This window comes from Mesocricetus auratus, unplaced genomic scaffold (genome assembly GCF_017639785.1).
Source record: "Mesocricetus auratus isolate SY011 unplaced genomic scaffold, BCM_Maur_2.0 Super-Scaffold_100013, whole genome shotgun sequence".
In the NCBI taxonomy this organism is placed as follows: Eukaryota; Metazoa; Chordata; class Mammalia; order Rodentia; family Cricetidae; genus Mesocricetus; species Mesocricetus auratus.
Window position 1 is genome coordinate 79,607,720 of NW_024429196.1, and position 14,557 is coordinate 79,622,276.

A 14,557-nucleotide genomic window follows, 5' to 3' on the forward strand; every position below is an offset into this window, starting at 1 on the left:
CTTTTTCCCCTGTGCTGATGCACATGTTCACTTTTTCCGATGCATTTCTCTCATTGTCATTGTCTCTCATCCCCTTTGCCTTTAGACAATGGTAGCGTTTGACATGGACGGCAAGGTGCGCAAGCCCAAGTTTGAGCTCGATAGTGAGCAGGTTCGGTACGAGCACAGATTTGCACCGTTCAACAGCGTGATGACACCACCGCCTGTGCACTACCTGCAGTTCAAGGTGAGCTCTCGGGGAGGGCAGAGCAAGGTCTTAGGCTGGACACCATGCTAGAGGGTTGTGTTTGTGCCAACCCGTCTTGCTGGGCCAGTGGGACAAGTGCCAGGGTAACCGTCTTACGTGGCGTGCGAGGTATTTGGCCTTGTTGGGTGTAAGTCATTACGACGAGTAAGATACGGTGTGTGCAGGCTTAGGACTGCATGTCAGAAGGGTCCGGCTGAGGTGTGCTAAGTGTCTGTGGATGGGCGGTCGGTTAAGAACTCTGTGATAACTTCCAAGGGCTTCTATGAAATACGTTATGATAGTCTCCCTTCTGTTTAGGAAATGTCGGACCTCAATAAATACAGCCCTCCTCCTCAGTCCCCAGAGCTGTACGTGGCAGCTAGCAAGCACTTCCAGCAAGCGAAGATGATCCTGGAGAACATCCCCAACCCAGACCGTGAGGTAAGAGAGGGTGCGCTCTACTTAGGTGTCTTCTCTCCGTCCCTAGGGTCTCACGCTTAGTCCAGGCTGCTCTTAATTCCTGGTGACCCTCAGCCTCAGCGGCGATCGAGTTATTAGGTCTTGTTCTACCGTGCCCTGCTTCCATTGTAAGTCCTCGATATGAAAAACTACGTCGTCATTACTGTACTACATTATCCCATACTTGACCACTTGGAGTAAAAAGCTGTTGCAGTAAGACTGATATACCAGAATAAACTGTGAAAGCAAACATGGTTCAGGCTTTTGATGGTTTAATAGTTTGCACTGTCAATGTAACTGAGCTGTATTTACCTTGTTAGCACAGGAGTTGCTCTTGACACGTGTTGGTCACTGGGGGAACACTTGATTTATCATTATCAGAAATAACCAGTGCTGGGCATGGAGATGGAGTGTGCTTGCCTGCCGCACAAAGAACTGCAAATAAATGAATAGAGGGGGGATCACCTTTCGGGTACATGTGCACATGAATATGCTTGAATAATCAGCATGGAGGGTTTGAATTGCAAACTGTATGACTGAAATGCAGACACTCATAAGGTCAAGGAGATTAAGATAGCAAGGGTTAAACTGTGAGTAGTACAGGAAGGAGACGTCAAAATCATATTCTAGTTGGATGTGATGACAGAAGCAGAAGGATCTCTGAGTTCAAGGCCTACCGTGGCTACATAGTGAGACCCTGTCTCAAAAAGAAAGAAAAAATGTGTATACTCCAGCTAATAAAAATGGTAGTTGTAAAAATTTGAGGGAGGTTTAATAATAGAAGATGTCTTTCATTTAGTGGGAATTTCATTCATTCAAAAATTTGTCAAGCATCCACTGGCTTCCCAGCAGAAAACAGACACTCTGTGCAGACACTTCCACATTTGAGTAAATGCTAGAAGGGGAAGCAAGTCACATAGCTGTCTGGGATGAACCCTTCCGAACCCAGGACCCAGATGCAGAGCATCGCAGAGCAGATCTGTCCCTGGAGCGTTTGAGCAGCAGCCAGGGACTCTGTGGAATTGGGAGAAGCAAGGGAACAGTGGAGTGTGAGCAGAGAGCCAGCTGTGACTTGTGGTCCAGGAACACGCGCACACTGCAGAGGTGGAAGTCAGGAAGTAGGCAGCAGTGATTCGGGTGAGGGGTGGTAGGGGTGTCAACTGAGATACCTTCTCTTTGGATTTAAGTCTTCTGGGTTGACTCCTGGATTAGAAGTGGGATATAGAGAGTCAGGGATGACTTGAAGGCTTTTGGCCTGAGCAGCTGAATAAACTGATTTCCATGGTGACAAGATTGCTTTGGTGTGGGCCACAGTGTGTTGGACATGCCAAATTATGATTATTATAAATGTATTTTTGAGGGAAGGTCTCATCCTGTAGCTCAGACTGGGCTGGAGCCCCTGGGCTCCCCTCGACCTGGTGGGCCTCTTGGTCAGCCTCAGGTGCCGGGCTACAGCTATGAACTTGTGTCTGCCTTTGCGTTAGATGTCTAGTGGCGCTGCTGCCTCAAGGCGGGTGGATCAAAGAGCCCAGGCGCCCTTTGTGTTTCCAGACAGCAGTCAATATACAACAGTGGGAACTTGCTTACTTAAGAGAAAGGGAGAAATCGCCGTTACTATGATTCGGGTGTTTCAATGAAACTGTTTAGACTACAGTTGTCAGAAGTACATGTTAATGCTCCAGGAACACTCACTACTTGCCGGGGGTGTTTCTAAGCTTTAAATGCAGCCATGTACCGCGAGTGCAGAGCGAGGCTGTGCTCTTCAGTGTCTGCAACCACAGTCTATGTGCAGCACGAAACGCACAGATGGGGATGGCAATGTCTTCATTTCTGTGAGGATGCAGGCGAGGAGCTCACTGGTGAGAGGACTTGGGACAGGTGGTAAGGCTGGGGTGTCCTCCAAGTTCTGACCACGACGGCTGAGCACTCCTAACTGTTTCTAGGTCAGTAGGATCTTAAAGGTGGCCAAGCCCAACTTCGTGGTTATGAAGCTTTTAGCAGGAGGACACAAGAAAGAGTCAAAGGTGAGTGCAGCGTTCCCTGTGTGCTCTCAGAGAAGAGGGCACACCGTTGTGCACGTCATCCTAGAGGTGGGGGAGGTGCTGAGGGCAAAGCTTGCCGTTTTCCGTCAGATCATCTTGAGGGTTAGAACTTTTCTCCTGCTCCTGTATAAATTACTTGCTAACTTGGGGCAGTTAAACTATGAGCCAGAGTGTCAAGATGATCAGTGGGTCAGGATGCCTGCCATCCAGGCTGACCTGAGTATAACAACTGGAGCCTACCCTGCAGAAGGAAAGAGCCCAACACACACACACACACTCACTCACCATGGTAACAGGTCCTCACACACATACAAAATAAATGGAATAAAATATTTTAAAGAAAATGTGTTTTCACTCATCGTTAGTTTTTGAAACAGAGCTCACTGAATTGGACCTCACCAATTTAGCTCACCTGGCTGGCCAGCCCCGAGACAGCTGCCTCCACCTCCACCGCTCTTAGAATTTTAGGTGTGTGCCATCGTGCCCTGCTCTTTACCATGGGTGCTGGGAATCGGGTTCTCATCCTGCACAGTAAACACTGCTCAACAGGCACGCCCCAACCCAAGACTGTTTAGACAGGGATAAGATGTTAATGTGGGAGCCTGCCCTGCCCTGCCCTGCCCTGCCCTGCCCGTCACAGGTTAGCCTCTGGTGCAGCTCTGTAGCAGTTGTCTAACCCTAAAGTAAACTGCTGCCACCCTGACCTGGCTGAGTGCCGTCTGGAAGTGAGGCCATCTTCCTTTAGCTTTCTGGAAGTAAGAAACATGGTCAGATGTTTTCTGATAGAGAAAACCCCCTCATTCTTACTTTGCCATTAGGCCAGGCTCTCCGTTTCTGACCCATGACATCTAAAGTCGTGACGGCACTGCCCGCACATTCGCAGATGTATTTATTCACTGGCTTTCTTCATAGGTTCCTCCCGAATTTGATTTCTCTGTTCACAAATACTTTCCTGTTGTGAAGCTGGTGTGAAACAGACTGCACAGATGATGGGCCGTGTCCGCTCCACGGAAATGTCACTCTGCCACATACAGAGACGTAAAGTGGATTTCCTGGATGACAGCTTGTTACAAGGAAGATTTTCAGTTTAACACCCTTTCCTGGTGGCAATGAAAACTGCTGTTTTAAAGTGGTTTATTATACTCCATGGGTGTAACTGGGCTGGAATGCATTGGCGAACATTACATGGTTTTATTATAGACTTAATTGTAAAACTTTTTTTAATAAGTGATTGAGTGAAATAGTGTTTGTAAAGGTTAATAAATTTCTTGATACAATGCACTGGTGCTGCACTGAGAACTGTCGTGGACACCATCAGGCTTCAGTTACTCACGCTGGCCGTGGCGCTGCAAGCCTCTAAGCCAGCACTCGGGCAGAGGCCGCACGCTCAGGCTTCAGTTACCCACGCTGCACACTGTGCTTGAGTACAGTAAACACCAAGCAACCTCAGAAACTGAGCACAAGTTCCGAAATGTGAGTTTATTAAGCATTTAGATTCTGGTGAGATGTGAAATGAACTTTGAGGGGGGACGGACTCTACAGTACATGAGGATTGTGGCTGTGTTGTGACACGGGTTTGTAAGGATGCACAGCCATTTGTTTAAGGACCACATCACTCTGCAGTGTCTGCTGCCGGCGGGGGCAGTTGCGGCGTGTGCACTGCTGAACTTTGAGTCTGTCTGGATCTTGTCTGGATGTGGTGCACACCTTTGTTCCAGTCGGACCCTCAAGTGTACTGAGACGCAGGCTTTGTTCCCATTCTTGTTCTGCTGCCCGCTCCTTGGCACGGGCGTGTGTTGTGACAGGCGTCTAGGCCTGTGGTTCCCCTTTCATCCTCTGTGGGGGCGTGCTAAGCACAGTGAGCTACTCTGAAGTTAAACCTGGTTCTGCAGTAGGCCTAATGTCGTTGGCAGTTCACGTGGCTTATGGTAAGGAGAAGCCTGAGTTCTCAGTGTCCTAACTCTAATCTGACACTGTGGGTGATGATGCAGTCCAGGGCTTCACACACACTAGGCAGATGCTCTCGGGAACACCCTCGTAGGAATATTTTGAAACATGCCTGAGTGAACTTGCTTAAAACGCTAGTGAAGGTGGAGGTAAGGATGTTGCTGACTTCTCACCAGTACAGAGGTAGTCTGGCTCAGCTGCCAAGCACAGACACTAGGCAGCCTGGAGTTTTAGAGCCCTGAGGCCAGAGCGTTCTCACCTATTCTACTTGTTGAAGGGAAATCAGCATAGCTTGTCAGTCATACCTATACTTCAGAACTAAAAGCTAAGACGGGAAATGGGCACAAGAAGTCCTCTGGAGTAGAACGACTGTACGGTAAAGACTACATCTGAGGACCTTGTAGTACGAGGGTCCATACAAACACGGGGTTGTATGTCAGATCTGGGCGGGAAAAGCACCCAGCCTGGTGGTTTGGGCAGGGAAAGACAGCCAACATCTGCCACAAGTGATGAAATGTATGTTTTTAGAGAGAGGAATGATGGGCTAGGAAGACTGGACCACCTGGGCAGCCGCTTAGACTGCAGGGATCTTTTAGCCAGCCTCAGAAGGCATTCTCCAGGGGCAGACACCCTCACCCCGAGAGTGCCTCCCTCTTGAGAGCGTCACAGGAGGCAGGAATCCTCAGGCTGCTGCAGTCACACTGCAGCTGGTGAGAACCCCCTGATCAGAGTCAATGAACTACATTAAGCCTGTACATTTTCCAAACAGTACATAAACTACAGAGAATGCAGCTGGTGTGTTTCTCCTGCCTTTGTAGGTGTCCCCAACTTCAAACCTGGGTATCCCTCAGCCCGTCTTCCTGGACAACCTTAGCGACACAAGTCCCTGGGCCCCTGTCCTTGCAATGCTCCCTCTGCCTCCTGGCTGCGCGTGTAGCTGTTGTCCAGAGCCCAGTCCAGCCGCTGCCTTTCCTGGTGAGGTGCAGTGGCTTACTAGAGATTTGCCCTTACCCACTCAAACAGAAAACAAGGTTTCTGCCATAGGTGCTCACACTAAGTAACTTAATAGCGGTCTGAACATCAAAAGAATATCAAAGGTTATTTAAACCAGTAGTCTTCAAAGAAAGAAACCCCTCTCCCTCGATTGGTGATTTGAGACAAGTCTTACCTTCTTGCCCAACCTGACTTGGAATTTACTATGTAGCTCAGGCTGGCCCAGAGCCTATAACGGTCCTCCTGCTCAAGCTTTCTGAGTCCTAGAGTTAACCAGATGCCCTGGCTGTCTTTATTTGCTGCTTGTAAAGAACAGCTTTATACTGAGACGTTTTCAAACTGACGAGGGTGTTTATGCTGACAGTGAGCTCTAGGCCTTCGATAGTAGAATCCAGTGTGTACAGGAGAGATGAGCTGTTCTCGGCACCAGCGAACAGCAGCACAAGAAGGGGAGCGGTTGTTGGCCCACAGGCTGCTGTCTCACACGGCAGAATAATGAGGCTCTGCCACCCCTTACAGGACAGCCGCATTTCTCTCTTCAGTGTTGCCTGACTTGTTCCAGAAATAACCTGTTAAGAAAGCTTCACCAATTTTGACAACCTTTGTAGACCCTTTAAAAGAACCCCAAACTGTCTGAGACGGTCCCATTGGTCTTTGCTAAAATGTACTGATTAAACCCCATAACAATCATCAATTGTCCATTTCCCAGTTGAGTGTCTGTAGGATCTCCGTTCAGGCCTGTTGAGGAATATGGACTTCTACTTGATTTTGGATGAGCCTCTGCTTCTCATTCTCACTGGGTAAATTTATTGGGCCTCTCTTCTGATCTTCAGCATTAAAAACTAAAAAACGAAAAACAGCATTCCGATATTAAGCACTTGGAGAAACAGGCTCACTTCATGTCCGTTTTTAGAATTTTCATAAAGAGAATTTATCTTCCATGGCAATACTATAGCTTGGAATAGTGTCCCCATGAAGACAGCAAAAGAAACCGTGCATAAGGCTAACAGTGTGCCACAGACGGAAGCTGAAAGCCGCTGAAACGCCACCTTTGCCGAATGGTGAAATAGTGCAGCCCCCTGTGCTGTGTGACCCCCACAGGTTAGCGCTGACAGCACACACGCCTTCCCAGAGCCACCCGCCTGTAGATCCGGGGAAACTGCTGCTCCGAAGCTCACCCTACAGAGCTGAGGTCGAAGCTTCCACCTGGGGTATTGACAGTCCTATACACAAGCATGTCACAAGACTTAAAGCCAGTGTAACTGCCATGTCTGATCGCTGCAGTGTTGAGACTGCAAAGTTGGAGCTAATGTCTTTTTCACCTTATGTCCCCGGGGCAAGCAAGGTCTTAAGCTGTTTACTTCATTCCCATGCTTTGCTCCTCACTGTGCTGGGAGCCTTGCACACGATCAGAGTGCTCTGAACACCTGTATAGAGGATGAACGATCCCAGGCTTCCACCTCAAAGCCAGACACCTAGCGGGGTACTCAACTGCAGGGCTGTTACACTAGAACCAGAAAGAAGCCAGACAGTGTGGAGATAGAGACACCTTGTATTTGCTTAGTGTTTCCCCTGCTAACGTTATCCCTATGCCTAAAAAACCATCACCTATATAGTACATGAATATGACTTAAAAGTCAAACTGGGGTTTCTCTTTCTAGAAACTCTAAACTTCCTTGTTGAAACAAGTGACATGCAGGATAAACACTGAATTGTAAGAATACACTGTTGAGCCAGACATCCAGATTTAGGCCAGTACCCTTGAAAAGATGACCAAGAGTGCCAAGTAAGCCAGGCACGGTGGTGCACACCCTTGATCACAGCCCAGCACTCACTGGGGAGGCAGGCGGGGGCAGGCAGTCTCCGAGTTTGAGGCCAGCCTGGTCTGCAAAGTGATTCTAGTACACCCAGGACTACACACGGAAAACTTGTCTTGAAAAATAAAACAAAAAGTAGTGGAGCAATAAGTTACAGACACAAGCAGGACAGTAATTGCGGAGCATGAGTGAGCCTGGATGACAGAGATGGCGTCAGTTGGACAAACATTAACTATATTTGAACAACATTTCTTCATGGGAACAACTGGACTGTAATTACTTAAGATAATAACTTGGGGACTGGAGAGAAGATGCATGGGAATCCTTTTGTTACTTTTTAAGATTTAAAAAGATTTTATTTGTAATTACATGCCTGTGAACATAGGTACTTGTAAATACAGGGCCCTGGGAAGCCAGAGGAAGGTCCCCTGGAGGTGGAGTTACAGGCGGCTGTGAGCCGCCTTATGTGGACACCAGGAACTGAAAGTGGGTCTTTAAATACTGAGCCATCTCTTTCCAGTCCTGAATTTAAAAAAAAAAAAAAAACTATAGAATTGCTCATGGGCTGGAGAGATGGCTCCTCAGAGGTTAAGAGCACTGGCTGCTCTTCCAGGTCATGAGTTCAATCCCCAGCAACCACATGGTGGCTCACAACCATCTGTAATGAGATCTGGTGCCCTCTTCTGGTGTGCAGTCAAATATGTAGGTAGAACACTATATACATAATAAAATCTTTAAAAAAAAAAAGAATTGCTCGTGTGGTAATAAAAAAAAAAAGGCATCTTTGAATCCAAAAGTGAGGAGGGAGTAATGGGAATACTTAAGGAGCAAGCCGACCAGAGGATTGGATTTCTGGTGAAGCCTAATGATCCCTCGGCTTCCAAAGGTGTGACCTAAGCCTGAATTTGATCTCCAAATCCCACGTGATGGCAGAAGAGAAATGACTCTGACAAGTTGTCCTTTGACCTCCATATGTGCATACATGTGCCTACACAGATACAACTACAAAAAATACCTCAGGTTCTTCCTGAGGTAGGGAGTCAAGCGCATAAAACTGAAATCCCATTTTAAAGATTATTGGGGATAAACTTGTAGTGCAAACAGAACAGCGAGATAGGGTACAGAGAGTGCCACGGGACACTGCACATTTGAAATTCACAGTGCTTTATGTTATCAAAAGAACTGAAGAGTGCTTCCAGGAGTTAGGCATCATGTGTAGCACCCACATTTCACCTGGAAGACTACTCATGGAGTAGCCTGTACGCCCCCTGCACATGCCCCACGACTAAGGTTCAGGAAAGCTGGCACTCAGCTGCAGCATCAGAGGATGCAAGGAATCGAGAAACGACACAAAATGTCAGGAGCACCAAAGCTGTTATACTGAGAAACCCAGTCTCAAAAACCAGAATCCAAGAAGAAAGAAAACAGACCCCCCTGAACTGACCACTACTTGTGGTATTACGGTATCACCACTAATTAAAGAAAGGAAAGCACGTCTGCTCTTACCATATGTGTCTCTGTCGTTCCCTGCAAGGGCTGCCTGCTTGTCTCTCTCGGACTCTGCTTCATTTTCCTCCATGTTATATTCATCTCCCTGGTTCTGCTGGTTTCTCTCTGCAAAGCCAGGACACCAGACAGCCACATTTCATTCTTGATGCCACTGGGACACCGGCACAAGTACAGGCTGTTCCCAGACCCATACCTCAGAAAACAGCCGGACTCTGAACTTCTCCACAGTACAAATGTCGTGGAGAGTACTCAGAAACATGCCCCTTCAACACAGAGTCTAGAAAATTCAACTCCGGTGACTGAACCCTACCTAGCACACAAGGCTGTGGGCTTCATCTCTCTCTCTCTCTCTCTCTCTCTCTCTCTCTCTCTCTCTCACACACACACACACACACACACACACTCCTAAATAAACCATGATTCAGTCAGAAAACTCTGAAACTCAATGCCTCTTGGAGAAAGGGAATCAACAAGATTAAGGAGAAGCGACCACTGTTTGAGGAACTCACAGGCTAACCATGTGGGAAATGACAGTGGCTTCTCAGAATGACTCTAAGAAAGGAAAGGAGCGAGTGCCATGAGCCTCCATTCCGCGCACAGGATCGGACTGTCCGAGACCACATTTTGTCCTGGACAAAGCACGGAATTCAGACTAGAGCCGACAGGAGTCTCCCAGCATGGGAAGCGTGTTGTGTGTACACGGGAGGGCACAGGAACCCTTTCCTAAAAGGAATGCCTGGGAAATCTCTACTCTGCTCTTCCCCTCCAATGTACAGGCTGCGCAGAGCAGCTCTCAACCGGCGTATCCTCCACAGGACATCGTCTCCGCTGCGTGAGGGAGTGATGGCTGGTGCTACCTCTAGCTGTGACCCTGCATGTCCAGTAGTAGTCAGCTGCTTGAGTGCCACCAGAGTGGGGGGGCCCTCCCTCCCATCATGAGCACCATCTTGTTGTAGTTAGGAAGCAAAGCTGTGATCAATGACAGTCGGGGGGGGAGGCTGACAAAATGTACCCTCAACCAGAACAGCAGAGGACACGCGTTTCTGAAGGAATTGGACACATCCCTCAGGTCTGGTATTGGTCCACTCGGGGGCACACGTGTCGTCATGAGTGCTCCTGGCACCAAGGAATGGGGAGTTTCCACATCCTTAAGGCGATAGAATGCGCACCCCAGATACCTAGTTGAAGGAAGATTCCGCTCTTTAACGAGGGAAGGAAAGGCAGGGCTCACCTGTCACAGTCCCTCACATGCACTAACATCCCTCATTCCTCCTCTTGCCAGGTGCTATCAGTATGTCAACACACAGCAAGCAGAGATAGACAGGTGGCCGGCCTGCCACGAGGTAACATTTTATATCTGCCAAGCAACCATCTCAAGGTGTCACACACCTGCAGGGTCCCACTGACATTAATACTGTTTCTGAAAAACAAAATACTGTATTTTTGCACAACCTACCCTTCCTGTTTCCCTCTTGATAATGGACAACGAATAAGCAGAAAGAAATAAGTGCACAAGTCATGAAGGTCATTTGCTGAAATTCAAGATGGAGAAATTCAAATGGCAGGAAGCCTGGGAGCCCACAGAGTCACTCACCTTCCTCGGCGGCACGCTGCTTCTCCTGCCCTTCCTGGATGACAAGCTGGTAACGATCAGGGTACTGGGCATCCTTCTGAGGCTTGGCCAACAGGCCAGCTGGCACTGGTGTGATCTGAAGCTCCCCAGCTCCTACAACCGTGCCATTCACGGCGGCCTGTTCTTGGCCTGATGCCTTCTGCGGTCCCAGACCATGCTCCTCACTGCCACCCTGAGTCTGGTTGGTTTCCTCTGTGCACAGAACACAGATCGATTATTGCAAGAGCACTCTTTGTTTTTGTTGTTGTTGCTTTGGTCTGGTTTTTGTTGTTGTTGTTGTTGTTTGAGACAGGGTTACTGTGTGTAGCCCTGGCTGTCCCAGAACTTTGTACACCAGGCTGGCCAGAACGTAAAGATCCTCCTGCCCTCAGGGCCTGTAGAGTGAGTGCCAGTATTAAAGGCATGCGCCACCATGCCTAGCCGTGACTGGGCTTGGAGCACACACCTATCATCCCATCACTCCAGAAGCAGACAAAAAGATCAGATCAATTGCTAGCTTGGGCTACATTATCGGTCGTCAACCTGTGGGTCACAGCCCCTTTAGCAAACCTTTATCTCCAAAACTATTTACATTAACAATTTGTAACAGTAACAAAGTTACAGTTATGAAAATATGTTACGGTTGGGGACCATTACAACATGAACTGTGTTGAAGGGTCACGGGCACTGGGAATGTTGGGCTACATGGTGAGTTTTAGGTCAGCCTGGGTTGCACAGGAACTTATCTCAAAAACAAAAGGAAGTGTTACCACTTACTTCCTAGAGTACTGCCAGAAAGAGTGGTCACAAGGTGAGCTACATACTTTGAGGTACCTAGCTTACCACAGGTTTCTGTGCTGCAGCTCATCCACAGATTAAGTAGCAGAAAATTTCGGGGTGTGGTGGCACACACCTTAGACCCCAACACTCAGGAGAGGCAGGTGGATTTTCTGTGAGTTCAAGGCCAGCTTGGTCTACAAATCAAGTTTCAGGACATCCAGATCTAAGTTGAGATCTGTCTCAAAACAAAACCCAACGAACAAAACAAGAATCACAAAATGACATGGATTTGGGTACCCGGACACCCTGAGGGCGAGTGCTAGGCTCTCATAGTCATCTGTTTAGGAGCCGCACCAGCCACCGAGGGCTTGGCCTCTGCACTGAAGTCCCACAATCCTCCGGTACCCTGGATTAAAGTACCCTCTCTGTACCTGTACTTAGAGAGCTGCCAAGGAAGTCAGCACTCAGCTGACAAGGACAAGGCGTTAATAAGACAGAGTGGGAGCCTGTGTCCCCTATCCAGGGCCCCAAGAGAAGTACCACCAGCTGGCCACACCGCCCCCAGTGACTGAACGACCCGCCCGAACCATACACTGCTGCTTGAATTTGGAGGACATAAAACCAATGGCTGTCTCTCTGCACTTACCATTCTGTGTGTGTGGTTTCAACACCTCTGAGCTGGCGGCTGGTGTCTGGGACTTGCCTGTGGGCACGTCCCGTTCCCCCTGAGCCACCTGTTCCTCTGGCGGGACTACTTGCTGAGGCTTGGGGTCCTGGATTTGAAATAAGCACAGAACTACAAGAGTTGGTCATGGGACCCTCACTGAATCACCAGCAGGCAAGAGCCCCCTAACTCAAACGCCACCGTCTACCCTGTCCCATGGCATAGATTAGTAGACTGTGGTTAAGTCCAGGTTCTCCAGAAAACACACTCAACAAGGGAGGAAATACAGGGAAATGTAACCATCCCAATAAGCCAAGTTACCTGACCAAACTGTCTACAGCACCCAAATAGTTTGGTCACACCTTTAATCTCTGCACTTTGGGGGGCAGAGGTGGGTGGATCTCTCAGTCAGAGGCCAGCCTGGACTACAGTGTGATTTCTAGGACAGCCAGAGCTACACAGTGAAAACCTATCTCAAAAACTAAACAAACAAATAAATAAATATTTTGATAGAAATGAGGAAACAGTTTACTGGAATTTATAGGGTTTTTTTATACAATTTTACTGGAATTGCTGCAGTAAAAGCAATGCTTTTTATAAACGTATTGGTAGCATTGGTTGTGTATATGAGAAAGGAAGTTCTGTAGCCAAGGAATCAAGACTGTACCTTAAGAAGCCATGAAGCCAATTAGCAAATTAAATCCAAAGTAAATAGAAGAGAAGGTCCATGAGTTGGCTCATAAATTAATTAAAACAGGGGAAAAAATCGAATATCAGTGAAAGCGAAAGCTCACCCTGTGAAAAGATAATGCTCTGACACCAGAGGGTCTGAGGGGATATCACTGTGGGCCCCATCACTGGCCAGGCTGACCCTGGCCTGAGCTTGGCACCCTCAAACAGCCAACACAGAAGCAGGGATGTTAAAGACAAGGGCTCTGAGCTTGGGGCCGGCCTACGTGGCCGGGGTCTGGGCATCTTGTCGCCAGGCTTTGCCCCACAGGGAGCCACACCCATGGGGAGAACAGAGCAAAAGCTGAGGAGAAAGAGGTGGACCCCCTGAACACACCCCATCCAGAACAGACCCAAATCACCTGCTGAGGTCGGTCGTTCCTCTCCCCTGTGTCTCTGGAAACAGCTGCTTCGTTTCTCTTTCGGGTGACCTCCTCTACCCGTTCCTCACACTGCTCCTTCACCTCTTTCACCTGGTTGATACACTGGTTCCTGGGGAAGGCAAATGGGAGGGCGTGTGGACGTCCTCAGCGCTCCCCGGCCCATGCCGGACCCCACACCCACAATCCACGCAGCGGGAGGCAGAACATCCCTTTCTTACTCCGGACACGGCCTGAAATGGGGACTTGCTAAGTATCAGATGGATGGGAGAGAAACACTGGCTACCAGGTAGAGTGTGCCTAAAATCTTGTGGTTCCCTGGTGCTGAGAGCATCTTCCTCACCTGTGAGGTCTGTGGGCCAGACCTGTGGCTGTGCTGATGAGAGGACTCATGGGGGTAGAGGGACTGGACAGACAACGATGCCACCGGTCATGTCTACATAACAAACCCAGCTAATGTCTCTAGACCGCAGGGGGTGCATCACTCCTGGGCTGGTAATACACAGATACAGGGTTGAGCCCTGACTCCGTGGGAAACAAAGCCCCCATTCCCAGACCTTGCCTTATAACTACCACTGGTGGCTGTTCACCCATCACACGTTTTGTGATGAAAGCCTCATAGCAACGCCGTCCTCAGCTCTGTGAGCTGTTCCAGCAAATTATCAAGGAGTATGGCAGGTATCCCTGAATTTGCAAACCATCCCGTGGGTGGCGGGGGACACACAGTCCTTGTGACTGGCCTGTCTTAAGAGCTTGAGTCCTTTAACCCATGGGGCAGCATCCGGACTGACTGGGGGGGGGGAGACACACGGCTGTCAAAGACCTTCCCCTGAGATGCACTAGAGTCTGGAGCCTTCCACTTGGAATCTAAGAGGGTTTCAGCAAGGGCAGAGCAGAGCAGAAACCACTTGCTAAGCGGGGAAGCTAAGAGGTGCCCTGTTCCTGCTAGAACCAAGAGACAGACTCAGTTCCCAGAAGACCGCTGTGTTCTTTCTGTGCAGCCTGGCCCGAGCTGGAAGCGCTCCGGAGCCTCAGTCCCGAACGTGGAGCGTTCCCTTTGGCAGTTCGGGGCATCATTGGATACAACAGTCCATTCGCAGAAGGGAACTGGGAGATAACGGGAACCTCGGGCAGACGAAGCAAGCAAAGACTTCACTGAAAAGCTTCCCACAGTCGGTGGAGCCGCTAGTGACAGACTCGCAAAAGGGGCTGGAGCACGGCGGATAAAGAGAAGCAGCTGGCTAAGGAATGGACGAGCGGGCCACCTCCTACTCCTGAGCCTCTATGCCTGCGCAGGGGAAGTACCGGACTGGGCTGAAGCAGGAAGGGCCGCCCTCCAACTCTCGGCCATGCAAATGATATCCACACCCCACAGCCCAGCTCGAAAGCAGCCAGGAAA

The 14,557-nt window shown here is 49.1% G+C and overlaps 2 protein-coding genes across 4 annotated transcripts in view; one reads left to right on the forward strand and one right to left on the reverse strand.

Moving 5' to 3' along the window:
• Naa35 (N-alpha-acetyltransferase 35, NatC auxiliary subunit) overlaps positions 1-4,008 on the forward strand; it is a 46,090-nt gene extending 42,082 nt beyond the window's left edge. For all 3 annotated transcript variants that reach the window (XM_005078418.4, XM_040756113.1, XM_021232047.2), the window contains exons 20-23: positions 86-226; positions 545-667; positions 2,629-2,709; positions 3,640-4,008. In XM_005078418.4, coding sequence (XP_005078475.1) covers positions 86-226; positions 545-667; positions 2,629-2,709; positions 3,640-3,699 — 405 coding nt within the window. In that variant the 3' untranslated portion in view covers positions 3,700-4,008. The remainder of the gene's footprint in view (positions 1-85; positions 227-544; positions 668-2,628; positions 2,710-3,639) is intronic.
• Positions 4,009-4,191: 183 nt separating this feature from the next.
• Positions 4,192-14,557, reverse strand: part of Golm1 (golgi membrane protein 1) — a 46,605-nt gene continuing 36,239 nt past the window's right edge. Inside the window, exons 6-10 of the mRNA XM_013119311.3 lie at positions 13,141-13,270; positions 12,032-12,158; positions 10,588-10,818; positions 8,991-9,098; positions 4,192-6,509 (exon numbers count right to left, since the gene is read on the reverse strand). Of these exons, the coding sequence (XP_012974765.1) occupies positions 6,400-6,509; positions 8,991-9,098; positions 10,588-10,818; positions 12,032-12,158; positions 13,141-13,270 (706 nt within the window). The 3' untranslated portion in view covers positions 4,192-6,399. The remainder of the gene's footprint in view (positions 6,510-8,990; positions 9,099-10,587; positions 10,819-12,031; positions 12,159-13,140; positions 13,271-14,557) is intronic.